Genomic DNA, 25,554 nt, shown 5'->3' on the forward strand with positions numbered 1-25,554 from the left:
AGTTCAAGCAATCTCTATATAACTATCTTTTCCACAATTTTAACAGAAAGTGGGTTTGCTTCTGGTGGAATTATTATTAGGTAACTAATAACTAAGTAATGATTAAGACTTTCTTACCTAGAAAACCAAATACAAAACAAAAATAAAACAAAAAGGAAAGGAAATTTTAAAGTAAAAAGGGGCAGGGAATTGTAGATTCTCAGAATTAAACAAAAATATATGAGGAATATAACAAGGAATAATTTATTTTTTTAAAAAAAGTGGGTTATAATCTGATATGACAAAAATATATTTGAATGAAATTTGTTCTCAGAAAAATAATTTATGTTGTTTGGTTGCAATTTGTTTTCTTTCTTATTTTTTTTCCTTTTTCACCTGATTTTTCTTGTGCAGCTCTGTGGAAATATGTATAGAAGAATTGCACATATTTAACATATATTAGATGACTTACCATCTCGGGGAGAAGATGGGAGAAAGAGAGGGAGAAAATATTTGGACCACAAGGTTTTGCAATGTTGAAAATTATGCATATGTTTTGAAAATAAAAAGCTTTAAAAAAAAAAAAGAAAAGTAACAGTTCCAACTTTGGCCTCCCATTATATGTTTAAAAAGTATTCACAACTAAACAAGAACTTCAAGTCTACTTTGGGGTATACCAATGGGTCTCTGAAGTACTCAAAGAGTCAATAAGTTTACATGGGAGGCTTTGAAGTTGCACATTATCACCAGAATTGTTCTGTCCCAAATCTCTCCCTCTATGATACCCACCCTTTTGATATCCGGAAATAGGACCATATCTTTAGGTCTGAACCCAAAGCAGCCCCTTGAAGAGAGAAATTGAAGAAGAATGTGAACATCTGCCCCAGTTGTCTTATTTCTGTGTCAGACTTTTGAATTCAAGTACAGAAGACAAAAGACCACTTCTAGTGATATTCTATCAAAACTGAAAGCAACTACAGGAATCAGTATTCTAGGCAAAAATATATGATTGGTATATGAGGAGGTTCAAATGAAGCCAGCACTTAGAGAGAGAGCAATCATTAAGGAAACTGATTCCTCTGGAACTCCAGAAAACTGCAACTAAGACTTCCTTCAGAGCCTGGGTAAATATGCATACAATGAAACAAGTAGGACAGCCCTTCATTGTGTATTAAGTGAAAAACCAACTATTTGAAAGAACAGTCATGTGTACAGTACATAAATCATAGCAATTATTCTTATTGCCCCAAGAGCAAGTAGAAAAAAAAAGCAGTCATCTAATTCATGATGTATTAATATGTGGCTCTGGGTACTATTTCTAGCTCTGCTGAAGCAACTCTTTAGGGTGTTGCTATTATTATTGTTCAGTTGTGTCAGTCATACCCAAATAATAGCACCTACCTCCCAAGGTTGTTGCAAGGATCAAATGTGACAAGGTTTGTAAAATGTTTTACAAACTTTAAGGTACCGTTTAAATTCTATTATGTGTGAAGTGTTGTACTTAAATATTTATTGAGGACAATTGAGTTTCTGTCTACCTAGAAAGCTGCCCATGCAACATTTACTGCCCATGATCCCTTGCAGGTCTGTTGCTGGGTGGGCGGGCATCCCACTCTGAGTGACTCTGGGACAGCATGAACCCAGGCAATGAAATTCTCCTTGGATTAGGCCCATGAGACCTGCCACTGCCAGGCTTTGGGATCCTAATGGAGGCAAGTATATGAATGTGTGCAAGAGTGTCAATATAACTAACTTTAACTATAATTAATATATAAGTAACTTTAAAGACAACCTCATAAATCAGCATATTGACCTTTTCAGACCAAAATATTAATAATGGATAATTCTTAGCCATTTTTAATAGTTTCTGCTGTAGCATAATGTTAAGATAGAAAAAAATGAATATTTATAGGTACTAAATAACAGACAAAACACACATATATACACATACATATATAAAGCTAAAAGAATAACTCAATTAAAAATTAAATTTCAAAGAAAAGTGTTAAAGAATAAAAAGATATCAAAATCTTTTGATGAGGTCATTCTTGAGTTCTATTTATTTTCTCATATGAGATCAAGTATATTAGCTATTGAGAGAAAGGAGGCATCATTTAAGATACTCCAGCAGATCTCCACATTGGCTATTGATTTGGATAAGACTAAGAAAGTCTGGGGTTGACCTAAAAAGAAGAGGATTAAAATCCTTATAATTTGATTTCTTGCCTCACTATTTAATTTAAACAGATTTCTCTAAGGTTACTAAAGACCTTCTAATTGTTAACTACATTGTCTTTTGTTAGTCCTCATCCTTTTTGACTTCTCTACAACAGTACATCAAGATTGCTCTCTTTTCCCAGGATACTCCTTCATAACACTGCTCAGTTCTGGTTCTCTAACCACAAAGCTCAGTTTTCTTTGCTGGATCCTCATTTATATCCTGTCCCCTATGAACAGGTTTACCCCAGAGAGTGCTCTTTCCCTTTCCCTCCCACCTCCTTCTCTCTCTCTCTCTCTCTCTCTCTCTCTCTCTCTCTCTCTCTCTCTCCCTCTCTCTCTCTCACACACACATACACACACACACACACACACACACACTCACACACACACACACATTGATTCCATAGGTTCAATTATCTTCTCTATGTATCTCCACAGTTTACATATCCTGCCTAGTCTTTCTCCTGAGCTTCAGGCTCATATGTGAATCCTCCAATATTCACGTATATGTCCCACTGATATCTCAAACTCGATATGTCGGGAACATAACTCATCATTTTTTGCCCAAAATTCATCCAACTCCTAAATTCCCTATTTCTGTTAAGAATCCAACTTTCCTTCCAGGCACTGAGGTTAACAGCCTTGAAGTCATTTTCACTCAAGACTCTTCACTCAAGATTCCTGCCTATCTTCCTCCCCCAATTAAGTTGACACTACCTCCATAGTATTTCCCACATCTATTCCCTTTTCTCCATTTGATGACTACCACTCTAATTCAGACCCTCATTACCTCTCATAACATTCTCCAACTAGTTTCCTTGCCTTAAGTCTCTTCATTCTCTAATCCATCCACCATATGGTTGCCAAATGATAATCTTAAAGCATGGATCACTTCCCTGCACAAGAAGTTCCAATGACTTCCTATGTCTTCTAGACTCAAATACAAATGTGTTTAGCATTTAAAGTCCTTCACAATTTATTTTCAATCTATCTTTCCAAAATGATTTCACATACTTCTCCTCATGAACTCTATGTTCCAACCAAATTGGCCAGTTTGTGATTCCCTAAATGAGACGTTCCATCTGTTATCTGTTCATTACATTGGTTGTTTCCCAAGATCAAAATGCTCTTCCTCACCATCTCCTTGTTCCTTTCAATCAATTAATCAATTAACATTTAAGAGCCAACTATATGCCAGGAACATGCATATTCCTATGAAGCCTTTTTTAATCCCTCCTCTTGTTCTTAGCATTATACTCAACTGCCCTCAAAATAACTTTGCATTTATTTTTCACATGTTTTGTATTTGATTATAAATATGAGTGCTGTTTTCCCAAATGAATATAATCTCTTGAAATGCAGGAAATGTTTCTTTTTCGTCTCTTTATTTCATAGCACTTAAGCACACACACCTGGCACTAAATAAATGCTTTTCTTATCTAACTGAATCCAGAATCAGCATGCCAAAGTAAAATCTCAACATTTAAAATTTGAAATAATCCAAAACCTATTCTTCAAATGGGTTAAATGTGTGTGACACACATGTTCATTATTCACTAATAAGGAGGAATATATGCCAGCTACTTTTTAGATGAGTTCAGCTGAATGATCTATTTCTTATGTGTGTTGATTATAAAACTTTTTTTATCTGAAAGAAGTTTTAATTCAAGTCCAAGTGTGACAATTTATAAAACTGGTACACACACACACACACACACACACACGAGCTATGATGCTTGAGGAGAAGATGAAGTTTTCCTTCAAAACAATTATAACCCTGAAGAGTTTTCCTCTTTATGGCAAGGGAGAGGGAAAGTTTAAGGTTTCTGAGTTGTGCCTAAAGAACTGCCACTTTTTAATCTGCCAAACTTTTCAGGATAAGTCAATACTGGGATGATGTCATCTGTTATCTCATACTTGATGCTGTGGTTCTCTCACGCTTAATTAAGCTGATTCCCTTGTTTTCTACATAGACCACACTCCCCACTCTGCTTGTTCTCATCAGTTACTTTTCAGCCAGGAGAATGAGCAACCCCCTTCCAGCCATGGAAGAAAAAGGAAATGGCTCAACTTCTGGCTGCAGTGGGACCTCTAGTGTTGATTCTCTGTCCTGGCACAGTTTCTCTGAAGTACAAACACACACAGACTGCTCATTGTTTGGAGCACTTCACCAGCCCACTCATCCTAATATGGAATGCAGCAGGAAACCCATGATTTCCTGACACTTAGCAAGCTGGAGAAAGAAAGGAAAAACTCCACTTTAAAAAAATCCCGGCTTTCCTCCATGTTAGATGTGAAATGGAAAATGGGAAGGATTTAGAAGAAATCCCTGGTGTCTCCAGCCAAGTTGGAGAAAGGGAGGAAAGAGGGAAAGCTTCAGGCTACTATCTTTCAAGATCACAGTAAACTCCCAGATCTCTAGGAAAATGAGAGAGTCTTAATTCAAACGGACAGGGGAAAAACAAGTTATTTTATTTTTCTTTCAAAGTGGACATTCTCTTTCTTAACCAGCATGGTAAAGTGAGAGGGCAAAGAGCAGCAACCTGGAAAATGTCAAATCTCAGCCAAGAGTACCCAGCTAAGTGAGGGTAAACACGGAACTTGGGCGCTCATTCGGCTTTTCTTCATGCGCTCCTACAAGAACTTGGAGAAAAAGGAATAGTCCCAGTAAGAATGAACTGCAAAGAGGACCGAGAGCACAGTGGCTGCCCCAGCGAGGACGTAAAGAAACCACTAAAGTGTGTAGTGGTGGGAGATGGTGCAGTGGGGAAAACCTGCTTACTGATGAGTTACGCCAATGACGCCTTCCCAGAGGAGTACGTTCCTACTGTGTTTGACCACTATGCAGGTAAGTACAACTTTTTATGACATGCAGAAAATACACAATGACTATCTCTGCTCAAATAATTGAAAAGGGGGGAGGAGGTAAATGCTTTATTCAAACAATTATATTTCAGCCACGATTCTGTAATTGTTTAACTGACGATGCAAGGATTAATGAAGAGGAGGAAGGAGAGACAGACAAATTACCAAAGTAAAGTTCAAAGAGATCAGTCTTACTTCTTAGATTGTTATGAGATTCACGACAGGAAGTAAGATCCTTTAGCCTGATAAACCAAGGAGAACAAGTAAATCAATTTATGTCACAACCTTTTTTTTTTTAATCAAAACAACTTTATAGTGAAGGGGAATACCCTAAATTTTCATTTGGGTTCTTAGACCATAGACATAAATTTGAAGGGTAATATATTTTTAAAAACCCAACATCATTTTGACAGCATTTCATACATACACACACAAACAGAAAAAAAAAAAAAGGCTTTTATCCATCTGTTTCGTGTATGTTCACCCTGCAACATTTTTTTCAAGTGACATTATATATGTGTAAAAACTTTAAATCACAATATAAATATTATTATTCATTTAAATATTTGTCAATGTTAAGAAAAATTTTATGAACATTATCATGGAATGGACTCAAATTTCCATCACAGCCATCAGCAACCCAAAACTTTTATTTTGCCATATGAATTGGTGTATATTAAAATAAAAACGGTTGTTAGAGCTATCATCTAGCTACCATATATCTTGAAACAAAAGAAATAATATTATTTTTTATTAATAATCAACTCATAGTACAAAGAGCACTGCTTTTCAAGTTAAACAAATTGGGTTCAAATTTTGCTCCTGCTCTTTATTACCAAAATTCTTGGGCAAGTGACTTACCTGTGGAACTTAATTTCTCCTTTTGAGCAATTGGACTAAATGTTCCCAAAGTCCCTTAAAAATCTCAAGTTTGGGTCAGCTAGTTAGTGCAGTGGATAGAGTACCATCCCTGAAGTCAGGAGGACCTGAGTTCAGATTTGACCTCAGACACTTCACACTTCCTAGCTGTGTGACCCTGGGCAAGCCACTTAACCCCAATTGCCCCAGCCAAAAGTTAAATAAATAAATAAATAAATAATCTAAATCTATAGGCCTATGATAAAAGCCTAGAATGTTCGATAGGAAAAGCAAAGCAGATCAATTCAAAATTAATGAAAGATCTTTTGAAGCAGGAAACAACAGTATGGGAAAATAAAAGAATTACAAAAACATAGCCATTTGCAAGGCTGTTTATTAGAATGGCTTCTGCCACTTACTTCTTGTGTGCTCTGGGCAATAGATTAAATTTGGGTCCTCTCTAAAGTTCCTAGTACATCTGAATCTATATTCTGGAAGTGCTTGAGTTAAAAAGTCATTCTTTTGATTGATTTCTGATTTTCAGGATGTTCTGAAGTGTGGATGTGAACTCCTTTGAATTAGATATGACTACAATATTATTTAAATTTTTATATTCAGATGCTTACATTTCCTTATAATTTAGTATTCCATAACAAATCATAGGATCTAGGATTGAGAGCCTCAAGGAAACTTAGATCTTATGAGATGCTTGAAAACCAGGTTATCAAAAAACCTTCAATCCCTTAGAATACTACTTGTAAATAATATTCTCATGATAACATCTTTTTGGAGATTTGGAATTCTGCAATAGAAAGAAAACTTATCTATGTGCACCTTGGCTTGGAGACAACTTTAGCAAAAAGGGAAATAGCCAACAGGAAACCTGAGTAATTGTTTGGTTTGCTCCATAACCAACTGAAGCCCTCTTTCCATAGGAAGTAGCCTCTTTTCGAGAAATAAACAATCACCTAAGTCACCTCCTCCACCTCCATTTATGTGGTTTATGGTCCCTGTATTATGCAGAAGATAAAAACAATCCATTCCTCCCCAATCCCATCTCCCCAAAGCCACAGTGAAAATAACTGATCATTTCCCAATTGAAGTCTTGCTACATTTGCAAAAATCTAAAAATAAGACTATGTTCATGATTCCTCTAAATCCTTTCTGAAATCATAGTTACTATATATGAGCACCCAAAAAATATTTTAACAAGAATTACATAAAGAAAAGAATAGGTACATCATCACTTTTACAACATAAGTAATTTTAACAAATTGAGTGCAAAAACTTTGCCATATATCTACAGAAAATTACTCACAGTCTACACCCCACTAAGTTGAGGCAAACTTCCTATTTGCTTCAAGAAGACCCAAAATGATTAGAATTTTTTTCAGAAAGCTACAAAAATCAAACACTGAGGAAAGAGGCTCCTGTTATTTATAAAAATCATATCTAAATGTCAACCTACCACCTTAGTATTATGTGAGAGAGAGAAAGACAGAGACAGATTTGAAAAAATAGAAATGACCAAAAAAATATAAAATTATATATCATTAGGATAAATAATTCTTTCTATCAAATCTATAATGATTCTAAGCTCTGAATCTGGAGTCAGGGAGCTCTGAGTTCAGTCTCAAATAATTACTAGCTATGTGATCCTGGCCAAATCACTTCACGTCTATCTGCCATAGTTTCCATATCTGTAAAATGGAAATAATAATAACAACTGTGAAGACAGGACAAAAATTTGAAATTTGAAAATTTTTTTTTACAAACTATAAAGTGGTATATAAATTAATTAATAATATCATTGTGCATGCCATGGTTTGCTGATCTAGCTACCTCTAAAATGAAATATAGCACTTAGACCAGCATCCTAGAAATAGTTTTTGTTGTTATTTAATCACTTTTCAGTAATGTCCAAATGTCCAAAGATAATGGAATATTTTACCATTTCCTTCTCCAGCTCATTTTACAGATGAGGAAACTGAGACAAACAGGATTAAGTGACTTCCCCAAGATAACACAATTAATAAGTTTCAGAGGTTGCTTTTTAACTTGGAACTTCCTGACTCTAGCTCCAGCATTCTATCCATTGTGCCCCCTACATGCCCCCTTATATATCATAAATGCTCAATAAAGATATGTGTCTCCTTTAAAATGTATTAGCCTTTTAATCATACATATGGACAAGTGGTGCTTACTTCAGTAAGTAAGTAGGATGAGTTAAAAATTGATGTATAAATGACTTGATTTCACATCCCATCTCTCACCATTTATATCACATTGGGCAAGCTATTTAACTTCCCTAGATGTTAGTGACTTTGTCCATAAAATGAAAGCTTGGACTAGCTAGCCCTAAGATTTTTTCCAACTCTACATCTTTGATCTATGATGATGATGATTGGAAAGGAAATGGAGTGTTCAGTTATAAAGAAAGCCCATTGGACACTGATAACAGTCTTAGCCTGTAAATTCCACAGCAGCAGGGACTGATTTCATCTTTGAAACTCAGCTACACTCTCACACAATATTAACTTCACTTTAAATTGTAAAGCAAAATTCCAGGCAACATTTGGGAGGGTGGAAAGAAATATTGCAAAATCAGAAAACAACAGGGTATCACAACTCCAAAAGGATTTGGAACCTTTGCCCTAGGGATGAGATAATAATTCCATGAGTATTGTCATTAAAATGTCATCATCCCCTCTTTGTTAGAATGAAGATGTTTCTTCTACCACCACCAAGTCTTTATTTAGAATGTGAACTGGAAAAGCATATGTGGCTATGAAATGGAAGACAGCGAATGAAATAGGCATAAGGTAGAACACACAAGCTGTCAGTTAGTCATTAGAAAGGTTTTACCAGTGGTTATCATTAAACATGGAAGTGGCTAAATAGAGAATCTCCAAATCATATGTGTTTTTAAAAATAGATTTTGAAGAGCGTTTTAGTTTTGGAACTGTCTGCTGGTAGTGAGAAATCTTCCCAATGCCTCTTCTCATTCTAAGGCCAAAATTACCCCTTCTCGGGAAAGCATTCTTATTTCCTGAGGAGACTCCAAATAGAGGATTTCTGCTTTTGTAATTGAGCCAAGTATGAATTAGTTTTTTTTTTTTTATTATAAGATGAGGGTGGTTAGAAGATGACAGCCAAGATATATAATCAATTCTGTAAATTCAAAAAGTATGACAAAGATTATTAATTATATTCATACTACATCTATACATTCAAATTCTCAATACAAGATAAAATAAATTTCCAAAGTTAATTTCTGATCTAAAAGTTCTCCTCCACTTTACCTAGTTGGACTCAATGGAGGCCTCCCAGATCCCTCATGGAATTATAATCACTATTACCCAGTCTTCTTTCTTCTCAATCTCCATTCCTAACCTGCCCCCTTCATCTGACTGAGCATGAGTCTTTATCCAAAGTCACACTAAACTTTATACATTATAACAGGATAATATCAGCCCTTTCAATTACATAGAAACAATATCTGTTTGTGCTCAACTTGTTGATTCATTTTAAGAAAATAACTTTCAGTTCAAATGTTCTGTGTATTCTGGTTCATTGAAAATTTCTAGTTCAGTGATAAAGAAATCACTAAATAGGAGCCACCCTTCTAAATTCTATTAGCCCTCAGGCAAATTGAAAAATTGACAGAGAGGCCTACATGCTAGTCAGAGAGCTGCTAATCTTAAAGATTTTTCCAGAACTTCATAAACATTTGTTGGAATAAAAAAAAAAAAAGATTTAATGTTGTATCATATAGAATCTAAGTTACTAGAAAATATAATTCCTTAAATATTAACCAGAAGAGATTAAAAATACAAGTGCAAGCATAGGATAAAATAAATTGATTGCTAAAAAATCTGTTCTGTCATCCTAGAGTAAGAGAGTCAGAATTTTAATTGAATAATATACAAAAATTCTGCACAAATCACTAGAAAAACCACATTGATGTCAACTCTAGGATGGGCTAAAGAGAGAGACAGACAGATAAAAAAACAGAGACAGAGATAAAGACAGAGAGAGAAGTTTTTTGAGTCCTGTCTGTTGTCCTTTCTCACTATCTATCTTTATAAGGTTTTACCCATCAAACAATTCATATGTTCTATGAATTTATGATTCTAATTTCTCATAAAATAATGAAGTTGGAAAGATGGTACAAAAGTAATTTCAAAATCTTAGATTTTTACTTTAAGAGGGGGGGGGAAGAGAATATTACTTATTTCTACCCATTATTGGTGATCCTCCTCTGAATTATTACTGAAGTGGAAAATCTACCATATAATGTAGCTACACTGTAGATGAAAATAAATGGAGGCAATCCGAATAATCCATGAGAACAAACTAATTTTATAGTCAAAATTTATTTGTCAAAGCATCAAACAATCTAGACCTTTAGATTTAGATTTTAAAATTCTTCTAATTTCCTTTGAGGACCCCAAGTCAGAATAATTTTCTTATCCCATTGGATGTCAAACCAGAGCAAGGCTGAGAATGAAACTCTGAATACAAATGGATTAATGTGGAAAGTGTTTGCCATATGTTCTCCAAGTGTGATCTCTCCTTGTACATCTCTGAATCCAATTCTCTATGCACTTCCAAGGGGAATGTAAGATGCTCATAATGAACTTCAAAGCATTTTGTACTGTTTTATCAAGGCCATATTTCTTTTCACATACTACCCTAGCTTTGAATTTTTCATTAAATATTTCACTATTAAAGAATCCTCATCAATTAATGTCAAGCGTGATACAAAAGTCATCTGGTTTCATTTTTTTGTTTTAAGTTTTATTTTTTCTAGATTCTGTCAACTGACCTAAGTTCTCACCAAAGTTCATGTGCTATTTACCTAAATCACAATATTCATGGGTCTTCATTTTAGAATTGGTTTTACCTCAAAGAATACTAGCATGGAGCTGGCTTCTCTCTTTAAACATCATGCACTTGAGATTCTATGGCATGAGTTATCTAATTTGGAAACTTGTTGAGGCACATACCTGGCAAACTCAAACACTCTCCATAATACAACACAACCATTATATTTTAGACATTTACATCTAAAATTTATCAGATGGTGACAGACATCTGTAGTCCCTGCTTTAGGGAAGGTTGAGGCTGGTAGATCACTTGAGTGTAGTAATCCTGAGTAATAATTAGGGTGAAATCAAGTGGGTGTTTGGACTAAGTCCAGCCTTAAAATGGTGAGCCCCAGGGAGTAGATGACCATCAGGCTACCTAAAGACAAACAAATTAATTCAAGTTGGAAATAGAGCAAGTTATAGCCCATGAATGATTGATGCATTTCCAGCCTGAGCAAGAGAGAGCATGTGTTGTTATTTAATTTTTTTTCAATTATGTCTGATTCTTTGTGACCCTATTTGGGGTTTTCTTGGCAAAGATACTGAAGTGGTTTGCCATTTCTTTCTCTGGGTCATTTTACTAATGAGAAAATTGAGGCAAATAGGTTACATGACTTGCCCAGGACTACACAGTAAGTGTCTGAGACTAGATTTAACTTAGGGAAATGAGTCTTCCTGACTCCAAGCCTGGCACTTTATTCACTGTGCCATCTAAAAGAGAGGAAGTCCTAGTCTCAAAAACAAAACAAAATAAAATTTAAAATTCAGTTACATTACCAGACATAGAAAGAGAATGGGGAAAAGACTTCAATTCCTCATACAACTTTTGATCTCATATGTTTGGTTACTCTCCACCACACAAGTTGAAATCTAACTACACCTTCTTATCTGGTACCATTCTTGTTAATATTCTTTTATAAATTTATAAAGTTAATATTATTTTTATAAAGTTAATATACTTTTATAAAGTACATTCTACCTAATGTACTTGATGGTCTTTTCTCTCAATTAATACTTTCCAGTGCTAAAACTTTATTTGTCTAACTCTTTAACTTCCAACTTAATGATAGTGCAAACATCATGGTAGCTTCATTCTACCTATCAAAGCATCATGAACAGATAGCAATAAATACCCACAAGAAAGAAAAAAATCCATTGGTTAGATGAAAACAAAGGAGTAAGGAGTGTGTAAGTTGTGTAAGGAGTTTAGGTATTGGAGTGGATAAATCACTACATATGGAGTCAGAAGGAATAGCATTCAAATTCTGGTCCAGATACTTACTAGCTATGTAATAAGGTAATCACATTGCTGTTATCTGATTCAATTGCTCTATCTTTAAAATGGGAATATTAATAGCACCTAACCCCTAGTGTTGCAATGAGAAACAAAATAGATAATATTTGTAAAGTACTTTGCTTTGCAAACATAAAATATTATAAAAGTGCAACTTATTGTTATCATTTAAGGAATATTTCTATTAGAGTTTCACTTTTGATTTATCTGAATCTACTTATTACAGTCTTTTGTCAGCCAAAAGTCCCCTAATAGTCTAATATTTTTATGGCAATGGTTTGAACCATCTGCTTTTAACTTTCATCTAAAAACTGCGATGTTCTTTCTTTCTTTTTTGGTGCAGGGGAAGAACCCCTATTCAATGAAAGGCTATGGATTTCTTGAAAATACAGTGATTTTGTAAAAACCAATAATTTTCAGAAGAGGAAATATATAGTGCATCTGAGGCTTGCTTTCTATAGTTGTTGGTTTTGTTGGGCTCAAATAGTGATGTATAGCAGTGGGCAGCAGTAAGAATCATATTGACAATTTCAGCCACACTGGATATCCAACCTCTTGTGAGAATAATTTCAAAGGGAAATGGGCACTCAGGAAGCCAAACCACATTGTATTTGTGGTTGTACTGAAGAGTAATTCTTTTCATGTGGGAATATAGCAACAAAAGAGAGAGAGAGAGAGAGAGAGAGAGAGAGAGAGAGAGAGAGAGAGAGAGAGAGATAGGAAGGCAGAAAAAAATAGTTATCTATGACCAGAGTGGCACTTTACAGAGAATGTTTAAAAAAAAAAAAAAAAAAGTTCTCAAGGTGTCTAGAGTTCATGACCTGTCTGTCCAGTGTTCCAGCTTTTAGCTTGGCAGCAAGCCAACTGTCATAACCAATCGAATCTTGAAAGGCTAGATCCTCTACAAACAAGCATCTTTGTTCTCTGCAATCCTACTGGCATTTCTCCTCCCCCTAAGAAATCTGCCTTCAATCTTACTATATAACAATTATATAATGGTACTTCAGATAAATAATATTTAATTACTAATATTGTTGCAATCAAATTTTATACTCCTCTCTCCTCCCTTTCCTCTGTTTTTCCTTCTTCCTTTCCCTTTCCTGTCTTCATCTCTCTTCACTCTATTTCTATCTCTCTCCCTTTGTCTTTTGTCTTTCCCTCTTTCTGTCCCTTTCTCTCTCTTTCCCTCTGTCTCTAGTTTTGGGTTGGGTTTTTTCCCCTATGTCTCCTTCTCCCTTCTTCTCCTTTCTTCATCTCTCCTTCTTTCTCTCTTTCTCTCCTTCCCTCTGTAATTCAGTGAGGAAAAGTATATAGTTTAAAAAAATAGTAGGCAAAATAGACCTAGGAAAATTGTGTTGATCAAGACAAAGTATGGGTCACATTTTGTAGGTCACAGAAAAAAAAGGTTAGGAAAGTCAGTCTTTTCAGATGGAAAATTGAATTAATGCAATTGAATCTTATCAGGTTTTCTTGATTAAAAAAGAAAATGATGGGATACGCTGAGTTTGGGATTTGACAATAATCTATTCTAATACACTCCAGAGCAAAATATCATTTTAAAAAATATTTCATGAACATGACCAATTTGAACATAAAAAATGGACCAGATTCATAGATCCATGTATACTAATATACACCCTTTAGCACTGTGACCTTCCTACTATTCTTGTTTGGATTGATAAAATAGACTTTAAAATGCAAAAGCTATAGCTGCTAAGAAACCTATAAGAACTTCATTCTTCCAATATGAATTCCCCTATGTTCATATGGTACTATTAACATTCAATTCACTGGGTATTTATTAAACACCTGACAGATGACAAATAAGATGGCAAGCAGGGAAGGGCATTGATGGGAATCAGCACAGCCTTGCCGTCTCACCCTTGTGGAGGTCTTGGATAACCCCACCTTATTATTGCCAATCAGGAAGCCAAGTTATGATGTCAACCCCCCCCCCAAGTTAAATTTCTCCTATAAATTTGTCCATGGCCTGTCCCCATCTTTGCTGAATCCCTTTGTATTAGTCTACCACAGTATTCTGTCTTGTAGTGTCTTAAGCCTTGTTATAGCTAATTACCTCTTTTAGAATGCTAACTCCTCTGTAGATTTAGTCTGCCAGTCAATGATGTATTCCTTTTCTCCTGGTTAAGTACCTAGAATATTTGTCTTTCACATTATGGATTGTTAACACCCCTTTCCTTGCTAATTATGTGTCTCTCAAAATTTATTTCATATTTTCCACTCCTAATATCTATTTTACCTCTTAATTTTATCTATAACTTCTCATAAATAAATGTACCCCCTTTGTGAATTCTTCACATGTGGATTACTACCGAACTCCATCATCTGATGCCAAACCCCAGAATTTGGTGCCAGACCTCAGTCTCATCAAGAACATAACCTATACAATCAAATGCTAGCAAAATGGAGGATTTAAAATAAATGGAGTTTTATCTACAAAAACGTTCAAAGCCCTGTTGGAATAATTAGCTCATCTTAAGCTTAAGACAATATAATGATATCATGTGATTCCCTCATGTGAGACTTTAAAAGTTTATTTTACACAAGAATATATAAATACAACCATATCTCTGATCCCACAGTTTGGAAAATTTGTAATATTTAAGCAAAGATCTGGTGCTTTTTAAAATTACATTTGTACTTTATTTGGCTTCTTTGTTGTAAAAGCAAGATTCAACTTTCCAGAAATGTTTAGGTAATGATTATATTATAGATAGATAGATATCTATAGATATTAAGAGGAGAAGTTGAGGAAAGAAGCAAGTCTTTTCTCAATCCTTGAATAAATATGAAAAACTTATGGTTGCAATCTGAGTTTTCTCTTCTTGTATGTCTATGAGACCAATGGTACTCCTCAATATGTCTCTCTTCTTCAACACAGCTCAGTTCCACCATTTCTTTCTCTTTTTGCTGTTCATGGGCTGCCTATTCTTTCTAGCTCCAGGGAATGTCATTCCCTCCCTCCTTCTGAACCCTAGTAATTGCTGAGATAACTCCTTCAACAAGATTTTCAGGGTGGGACAAAATCTCTTAAATAATAGCTTTGATTGACTCAATGATGAGTACAGATCCAGTCCACATTCAGTTCTGATTGAATTATTCAATCATAAAAGTATTCTTACTTGTTAAAGATAATTATTTTTAAGTAGAATTCAATAATACATGGAGTCCCTACAATTTTTTACAAACTCAAGTTAACAGAACATGAAATAGAGATCATTAAATGAAACTAATTAAGCTAGAAAGCAACTATCAAAGGAAAAAACTCATCATTCAAATGGATTTCCTGAACCCTTTCATAAGTTTAAATAAACAATTAATGTCTATGCTATATCAATTGTTCTCAAAAGATTTTTGGGGGGAGAAACCTATTCAATATCTTTTATAAGACAAATGTCTGAATCAAATGTCTGAACTAAGTCGAGATAAAGAAGATAAAGAGAACCATAAGCCAATATGACTAATTAATATTGATTCAAAATTTGAAAATTGATCATAGTATGGTCAGATTCCAAAGTATGACAGTATAGACTTATGGAAATTGAAGTTCATTGGGACAAAATGGTTTTTCCTCCAAATAAGAATTACCAGTGTTGTCTTTTTGGACTAAAATGCAGTCACTTTCTAGAGTCTAATTACACTAATAAAATACCTGAGTGATATATCCCCAAACTATTCACTATATTTTGTTATTGTTCAATCTTGTCTGACTCTTTGTGATCCTATTTGGGATTTTCTTGCAGAGATAGTGAAGTAATTTAACATTTCCTTCTCCAGCTTGTTTCTCATCTGTCAGATGAGAAAACTGAGGCAAACAGGCTTAAATAACTTGCCCAGGATCACACACAGGAATATGAGTCTACCTGACTCCAAGCCTACCATTCTATCTGTTGCCTCATTATTACCAGGTTATAGTTATATAGAGATGGAAGGATGCCACAACACTAGTAATATAATTAAGTAATTTAATCACATTAAAAACAAAAACACCTCAAATCATATAATTATATGACTAGATGCTAAAAAGAAAATAAAATAACTTTTAATAAATAGGTCAAACTATGCTTAAAAACTACAGAGCATAAACATAGAGAGACCAATCTAATATGATGAAAAAGCATGACTCTGTACCCAAAACTAATACTATGTTCAATGAGAAAGCTTTCCAAATAAATATGGACTCTGACTTTCATAGATTGGCCAACATTAGGTCAAACCCCAAGTGGGTCCCGATTAACTCTGAGAAAACTGTTATTTCTATTTTAGCCAGAAACCCTTGAGGGTCTTCCCTGGCCATTTTTTGCCTCAATTTCTACTTCAGCCAAAATGAGACCTGTAGAAGACACTAGCTTACAAATGCCAATGTCTCCCATTGTATCCGGGGTCATCTCCAATCATCTATCTTGCCTATTTAGCTACTGATATATATATATATATATATATATATATATATCACCACTAGCCCAGATGGTTCTGGAGGGGAAAGTGAGGCAAGCAATTTTGTACAGTCCTCCTTCCCATAAATCCAATTCACTTGCATGTCATAGCATGACCTCCCTGATATTATGATCCTCTTCAAGAATGAAAGACAAATAACAACCTAACAAATATGGGAATAAAGCAAGGATCCCTTGATCCCCACTGTCATTTGACACAATTCTAAAAATTCTAGCAATGGCTTTAAAGCAAGATAAATTAAAGGTAAAAATATTGACAAAGGACAGAAAAGTATTCCTATTTTCAGATGACATGATGGTTTACATTGAAATGAATGATAAGAAAAATATTTGAGAGAATAGATATAGATACTAGTCGTGTGGTTTCATTTTTCTAAGGAACTCCCAGGGGAGGACATTCCATTCAATAATGCCAATCATTCTCCTTCTCTGAGCCATATTGTAGAACTAGAAAAAGTTAAGGTATTTGTCCAAGGTCACACAGCCAGAATGGGAGGCAGAACTTGTGCCCTGGTCTTCCTAGCTTGAAGCTAGTTCTTTTTTAATTATGTTGTACTGGTTCTCTTAATATCTAACAGGTTCTGTAAAGTAGCAGGATACAAAATAACTATACAAAAAAGTAAGATAGTAAGAAAATCTAGGAAGACATAATAGAAAGGGAAATATTATTTGGAATGACTTCAAAATACATAAATTATCTGTGAGTTAATCTATAAAAACAAATTTAAAACAGATAATTATAAAATACTCTCTAGAATTAAAGAATGACTTGAATAATCATTGCTAATGTTTGAGCCATATAAGTGGTATAAAAAGTACGTTCCTACCTAAATTACTTTACAGATTTGGAACTATACCCAAAAAGACTGCTAAATGGATACCTGATTGGACATATTGAAATAATGACGAAATTCATTTGGAAAGAACAAAAGTCTAAAATATCAAGGGAGATAATGAAAACAAAAGGAAAGAATGAACAAGAAATAGCTAAATTATAAAACTGTATTCATCAAAATTATTTAATCCTACTTTAAACAAATAGAAAAGTAGATCAATGGAACAATTGGAGAATTAAAAGAATTAGAGACTCAAGAATGAAAAACTAACTCAATAAGCCAGTATTTGATAAAGTTAGAAATCTCAGTGGAGGTTTATATCAGTGAGAATAGGTTCATTACACAGATGAATTCTGTTATTACTTGACCTGAAATACTTGAATATAAAGTGCACAAACTCAAAATTGAACAATACTTGTTTAGCAAAGTACCATTCTATCTCTTATATTTCTCAATCTCATCCACTTTGGCAAATACTACATGATAAACCAGTTTTCCAAAATATCTGCAATTCTTTTTGACTTTGTTTTATTGGTGTGTTTTATTTTTCTATTAGAAACATTGCAAATTACCCAACTCTAAAGGATTATTATGCAAAAAAAGTATATCAGCAAAATTCACAACAGTGACCTTATCTTTTCACATCTGTAGCATTATCCCCAGCTTTCTGTTTTTAATTGTTTTATTAACAAAAATTTCTTTCTCTTCTACCTCCAACTCCATTGAGGGAGAGAAAAAGGAAGGGGGAGAAAACAAAACAAATTCCTTGCAATAAATAGACATAGTGAAGCAAAACATTTTTTCCCTCATTTTCCATGTACAAAAATATGTTCCTCAATCTACCACCTCTTTGTCAGAAGATGAATAATGTTTCCTCACTAGTCCTCTGGAATCATAGGTGATCATTATTTTGATCATAGATTTTGCAGCTTTCAAAATTGTTTGTCTTTACTTTGTTGTTATTGTATGTGATATGTCACACCTTATTCAACCATTCTTCAACTTAGGGACATTTCTTTAGTTCCCAGCATGAACCATTAAAAAGACATATAAATATTGTTCTACATATAGGATTTTTTCTTATTTCTTTTTTTTGGGGGGGGGCGGGGTCTAATAGTGGTATGCATGCAACTTTCTGAGTGTAATTCTAATTGCTTTCTAGAGTGACAGTACCCATTCATAGGTCTATCAACAGTATATCAGCATACCTATTTTTCCATAGACCCTCCAGCATTTGTCATTTTCCATCTTTGCCAATATAATAAGCATGAAGTAGAATCTTAGAATCACATTAGTTCACATTTCTCTACATAGTACTGATTTGGGACATTCTTACGTAAATCTTGGTTCTCCCAAATATCTTTTACATCCTGTAGTTATTTTTAATGAAATATATTTCTATCTCTTCCTGCTGGATTTCACTAATAAAGGAAAAAGGAGGCAGGAGGACAAGACTAGTTGTGGAAGAAAATCTATTTAACAAGAAAATCAGGAATAAAACAAAATATAATGTGTATTTCTATTAAAGAGGAGAGAGAACAAGCATTTATTAATTATCTACTATATGCCAGGTATAATGCTAAGCTAAGAAATAAAGAGACCTTTCCTCTCTTTATTTCGTAGCTTAGCATTATACCTGGCATATAGTATATATGCCACTATATCTCTGAAACCAAGAGTTATTTTATATGTGACAGATAAACTAGAATAAAATCAGAGGTGAAACCAGAATGCCTATTATCATCACTTCTATTTGACATAGTACTTGAAATGTTCACTATCTCAATAAGACAAAGGAAAAAAATTGAGGAAGTAAACATAGCTAAAAAAGTAGCAAAATTATCGGTTTATCTAAGATATGATGACTTACTTATCATTACACAAAATTTTTACAATTTTCAAAAATTACATTTGTGTAATTGTCATTTCTATTGTTTCTAATTCTTAAAAATTTAAATATCCTTTTGATACTTAAAACGGATAGTTAGCATTTAGAATATACTTTAACTTTTTATTATTATAGCTTTTTATTTACAAGATATATGCATGGATAATTTTTCAGCATTGACTTTGCAATACCTTCTGTTCCAACTTTTCCCCTCCTTCCCCCTACCCCTCCCCCAGATGGCAGGTAGGCCAATATATGTTAAATATGTTAAATACAATATATGTAAATACTATATATATATATATATATATATATATATCCATACAGTTATTTTGCTGCACAAGAAGAATCAGGCTTTGAAATAAGGTAAAATTAACCTGAGAAGGAAATCAAAACTGCAAACGGACAAAAACAGAGGGATTGGAAATGCTATATAGTGGTTCACCCTCATTTCCCAAAGTTCTTTCACTGGGTGTAGCTGATTCTATTCATTATTGAACAAATGGAACTGATTGGGTTCATCTCATTGTTGAAGAGAGACACGTCCATCAGAATTGATCATCGTATAGTATTGTTGTTGAAGTATATAATGATCATCCTGGTCCTACTCATTTCACTCAGCATTAGTTCATGTAAGTCTTTCCAAGCCTCTCTGTATTCATCCTGCTGGTCATTTCTTATAGAACAATAATATTCCATAATATTCATATACCACAATTTATTCAGACATTCTCCAATTGATGGGCATCCATTCAGTTTCCAGTTTCTAACCACTACAAAAAGGGCTGCCACAAACAGTTTTGCATATGCAGGTCCCTTTCCCTTCTTTAATATCCCTTTGGGATATAAGCCCAGTAACAACACTGCTGGATCAAAGGGTATGCATAGTTTGATAACTTTTTGAGCATAGTTCCAAATTGCTCTCCAGAATGGCTGGATATATTCACAATTCCACCAACAATATATCAATGTCACAATTTTCCTACATCCCCTCCAACATTCAGCATTATCTTTTCCTGTCATCCTAGCCAATCTGACAGGTGTGTAGTGGTATCTCAGAGTTGTCTTAATTTGCATTTCTCTGATTAATAATGACTTGGAGCATCTTTTCATATGGCTAGAAATAGTTTCTATTTCTTCATCTGAAAATTGTTTGTTCATATTCTTTGACCATTTATCAATTGGAGAATGGCTTGATTTCTTATAGAGTCAATTCTCTATATATTTTGGAAGTGAGGCTTTTATCAGAATCTTTGACTATAAAAATGTTTTCCCAGTTTATTGTTTCCCTTCTAATCTTGTCTGCATTGGTTTTGTTTGTACAAAAGTTTTTAATTTGATATAATCAAAATTTTCTATTTTGTGATCAGTAATGATCTCTATTTCTTCTTTGGTCACAGATTCCTTCCTCCTCCACAGGTCTGAGAGGTAAACTATCCTATGTTCTTCTAATTTATTTATAATCTCATTCTTTATGCCTAGATCATGAATCCATTTTGACTTTATCTTGGTGTACGGTGTTCAGTGTGGGTCAATGCCTAGTTTCTGCCATACTAATTTCCAATTTTCCCAGCAGGTTTTTGTCAAATAGTGAATTCTTATTCCAAAAGCTGGAGCTGGAGTCTTAGGGTTTGTCAAACACTAGATTATTAAAGTTATTGACTATTTTGTCCTGTGAACCTAACCTATTCCACTGACCAACTGGTCTAATTCTTATCCAATACTAAATGATTTTGGTAACTGCTACTTTATAATATAGTTTTAGATCTGGTACAGCTAGGTCACCTTTATTTGATTTTTTTTTTCATTAGTTCCCTTGAAAGTTTTGACCTTTTGTTCTTCCAGATGAATTTTGCTGTTATTTTTTCTAGGTCATTAAAATAGTTTTTTGGGAGTCTGATTGGTATAGCACTAAATAAATAGATTAGTTTGGGTAGTATTGTCATCTTTATTATATTCACTCGACATATCCAAGAGCACTTAATATTTTTCCTATTGGTTAGATCTGACTTTATTTGTGTGGAAAGTGTTTTATAGTTTTGCTCATATAGTTCCTAACTTTCCCTTGGCAGATATACTTTAACTTTATTAAAAATAGTTCATGAAAAAGTTCTCTTTGCAAAGTTTTGTGATGATGTGGAGGCAGATCATAAAACACTTCTTTCCTATTATGAACATGCTGAGTTTTTTTGCCAAAATACTTAAAAGATGTTTAAGTTCCAAGAATTGCCAGTTGTCTTTGTGATGATAATAGAAGAAAAACAAATGCATTTTATATCAATAATTTTTCTTACTGAAACTTTTTTATATTTTGGAGATATTTTTGAAAAACTCTAAATCTTCAAATTCATTCTCTGATCCAGAAAGATAAAATGACCACATTTCTAAAAAAGTTTGAGCTAGAGATAATTATTCCTATGCTTCCCAATCTTTAAAAAAACTATCCAATAAATGAAATAGAATAATGATTTTAATCACTGAGTCATATATTATTAATTAGTTATAATTAAGCTATTATCAATTATTAACTATCAAAAGGGGGTTGCTGTAATTGTTATAAAGATAATATATCCCAATTAATTAATAATTAAAAATAATTATGAGTAGTAATATCATCAGAGATACCCCATAATAAGGAAATGCAGTAAAAAAAGACCACTTAAAACATTAATAGTAATAATTTATTATAGTTACTTCATATTATAAACTTGAAAACTAAATAATTTCATCAGTAAACAAATATTTGTACAAATTAATGTTGTCTTTATTCTATATTTAAGATTTCTGCTGCTATAAAAACTAAAACAACTTCATTATTTGAAGAAATATGAGAAAAATTATTTGCATAACTTATATAAGATGTATTGGGGCTATATAATCTTTTTTAAGGAGAAATATTGATACATGGACTTTGGAAGACGCTGCCTTTGCATGGGTAAAATTGACAGAGAGCATTGTGAATGTAATTCACTAAGAGTTTAACATTGTACTCTGGGGAAAGTAGTCATCAGGATCTTTAGCCATAGCAGTGGATTATTAAAGGAGATTTATAGCCACCTCCTCTGAGTAGGAACCAAAGGATCTCAGAGAAACTAATAAAAAGAGCAGATCCTCATCCATTTACCTGAGGCTACCCTGGTTGAAAGTTAAAGTTTGCATAAATCATGGACCATGTCATGTGTTCACAGAACCTACCATCAAGTATACTGTGATAATCTGCAGGGTAAATATTAGAAAATATTAGTTGTCCTTTTCATATGGAAATAAGCCTTAAGTAGAAAGATGAAGTATTATGGTTTTTTTCCTCTTAAAGACCATTTGACCTTAAAATTCTATAATAGTTATTCTTAATATTACCTAAATCTACTTCACTCTCCTCACATAGCATTCAAGAACATACAGTCACCTCCACAACATCAGAAAAGAATATTGCAAGTAAAGTCATCATAGAAAAATTATTTTCCTTAAAATAATATCTTCATATAATATATATCATTAACATCAACAACAATGAGATCAGTGAAGAGGAAAAGAAGAAAGCAAGTGATTTCCTTAATGCATTTCAAACCCAGAGCTAACCTACTAAAACATGTGAATAATTTTGGTTATAAAATATAACAATCTATTTATCAAAAAAAGCCATCAATTTTCATCTGGTATGCTCACAGGAGATGCAATGAACATGTCTGTATATATTAATAATGGGCAATTTTCATTTGTCAAAGTAAGAATTATGTTAGCAAAATATATACTTCCATTTCAAATCTTTTGATCTTATATTACTAGATCAATGTAATTATCCCTGCAACCACATTGGAATGCTATTTAATGTTATTGGCAACATGTTAAAGTTGCTGAATGACGGAATGTGAAATTCTCAAAAGAATCCAAAGTTATATTTGAAAATCCGGAATATTAATATTAAACAATAAATTTATTTTTGCAGTCTGTAAATTTTCTATTTAACTTATAAATTCATAGGTCCAAAAGAAACATTTAAAATATATCTAATTCATCTTCCACATTTACTCAGACATTCAGATAGATTTGCGTAAGGTGAGTAATTTTAAAATTTCCTTTAGTAATACAAACTGTAAAACATCCATACCTGCCCATTGTCTGCAACTCTTGTCCATGTCATTCAAAAGTTTGATAGGGGGATCAATCCATGTGTTGCGGGCCTTCCTTAATTTTTCCTGACTCATGAAGATATCAATAAAACACTCTGGCTATTTATCTTTCATCCCTTGTTCTTGACATATAACCAACCCATCTTCTCTTCCTGTCATACAGGATGATGTCTTTTTTTCCTTGTTCTTTAGAATTCCTTACTATTTATGTTTCCCACTCTGCATTCTCCAGTGCCTTTTATGTGATCATGATTTTTGATTCTTATAAAGCAGTGCTCAAAAATACTTTACTGACATATAACAATATAGTAAAATGATGTGAAAGTCTCTAGTTGTCTTGATCTATATCTTGTCACTGGACCCAGTTGGCTCTGGAGGAGAAAATGAAACTGGTGACTTTGCACAGTCTTCCCTCACTAAAATCCAAATCATTTGTGTGCCACTGTATCATCTCCCTGATGTCCTGGTCTTCTTTGAGAATGAAGGACATTATGTGAATAGATCTACCCCATTAGCGACCCAATTCAACTGATCAATTGGCAATAGCTCTTTATTTATTTTCTTTCTTTTTTTTTCTTTCCTTCCTTCCTTCCTTCATTTCTTCCTTTCTTGTTTTCTTTCTTTTTTTGTTTTTCTTCCTTTTGTACACATAGGGTATCCTTTCCTCACTTGTGGGTTCTGTTTTTTTTTAATGGCTGAAACTTCCCAAGATATCTTGGGGTCTACCATATAGATTTCTTTGTTAAGGATCATACTTTAAACCTGAATCACTCTGGCTCTCATTGGTTGGCCAACAAGGGGCCCCAGATCAAGCCCCAATTGGTCATGGTTTGGGCCCTGATTGACTTAGAAGGTATGTAAATAGCAATTGTTTTTGTTTGGGGAAAAAACCTTGAGGCTTCTCCCTTCCCTGTTTGGATTTCTTTTTGACTAGGCAAAAGAGGGCATTTGTGATTGAATGGACATTGCCTCAATCAAACTGAGATCTGGGAAAAATTTAATTTTAAAAGGGCAAGGCCTCCCACTGCATTCAAAGCCATGTCCAGTCATCCTAATCTATATCTTACCACTGGTGACTTTGCACAGCCCACCCTCATTTAAATCCAATTCATTTGCATGTTATGGCATCAGTTCCGTGAAATCATGATTCTCTTTGAGAATGAAGGACAAACAAAATAGTGGTATTGAAAAAGTAGGGTTTTGCTCCTGTGGGAAACGTGGAGTTGTAAAAGAGCTATATAATTTCCCAAAGACAAAGCAGGCAACTCTTTTCCTTTTCAAGTCTGAGTCCAATTCATTGTTTATATGTGCTTTTTCTCTTGGACATGCATATTGCTAGTCAAACATTATACATTATTCATCCAAATATTGAAATCAGACTTTCATCCATTTGGTCAATCCCATGTGGACAACCAGGCCAAACTCCTTAAAGTAATTATATAGATGACTTCCAGAATGTTCTGTAATATTCTGGAGCTTGATGCAAATCGAATAATGTCATCAATAAATAGGAGCATCTGAAGTACTTCACTTTCCACAGGGAATCCTCTTCAACCTGAATTCTGTGCTGGATCTCCTCTATCACAGCAGTGAATACTTTTGGCGAGACTTAAGACTATTGTCTTAAGTCTCACTTGATATTTCTTATCAGAAAAATCATTGAGCAGTGTTATTTCTGTTGTTAATCCTCCAAGGAATATTGAATGGTTTTTATATATAATAGAAGACATATTTCTAGAAAGACAGAGTTTTATTTTTCTAAATCCATTTTTTTCATAAGCACCAATGAGTGCAATGGGATTGTATATTTTCCCCATCTTCCAGTTAATATTGAGATGGTAGAAATATGGTTCATTGTTGAATATCATTTGTGAAAACCTGATTGTTCCATACTAATACCCTCACTGAAGATGCCTTCTGTCCATGTATAGTCAACCTATAACATAAAAATGTTGTACAGATGGGAGAATTATATATTTTATATATATATATATATATATATATATACACACATAAATATATACATATATAATATAGGCCAATAGTTACTAATGACTTTTTTTAGCATTAACAAGGCCAAGATTATTTTCAATTATTTTGGTATCACCCCCTTATCTAGCCACCAATTGATCCCT

General features: G+C 33.7%; 1 protein-coding gene across 1 annotated transcript in view; it reads left to right on the plus strand.

Annotated features, from left to right (window-relative positions):
* Nucleotides 1-4,376: 4,376 nt before the first annotated feature.
* Nucleotides 4,377-25,554, plus strand: part of RHOJ (ras homolog family member J) — a 121,705-nt gene continuing 100,527 nt past the window's right edge. The window contains exon 1 of the mRNA XM_003756339.4: nucleotides 4,377-5,047. Coding sequence (XP_003756387.1) covers nucleotides 4,873-5,047 — 175 coding nt within the window. The 5' untranslated portion in view covers nucleotides 4,377-4,872. The remainder of the gene's footprint in view (nucleotides 5,048-25,554) is intronic.

The sequence above is a fragment of the Sarcophilus harrisii genome, chromosome 2 (assembly GCF_902635505.1).
Source record: "Sarcophilus harrisii chromosome 2, mSarHar1.11, whole genome shotgun sequence".
Lineage (NCBI taxonomy): Eukaryota > Metazoa > Chordata > Mammalia > Dasyuromorphia > Dasyuridae > Sarcophilus > Sarcophilus harrisii.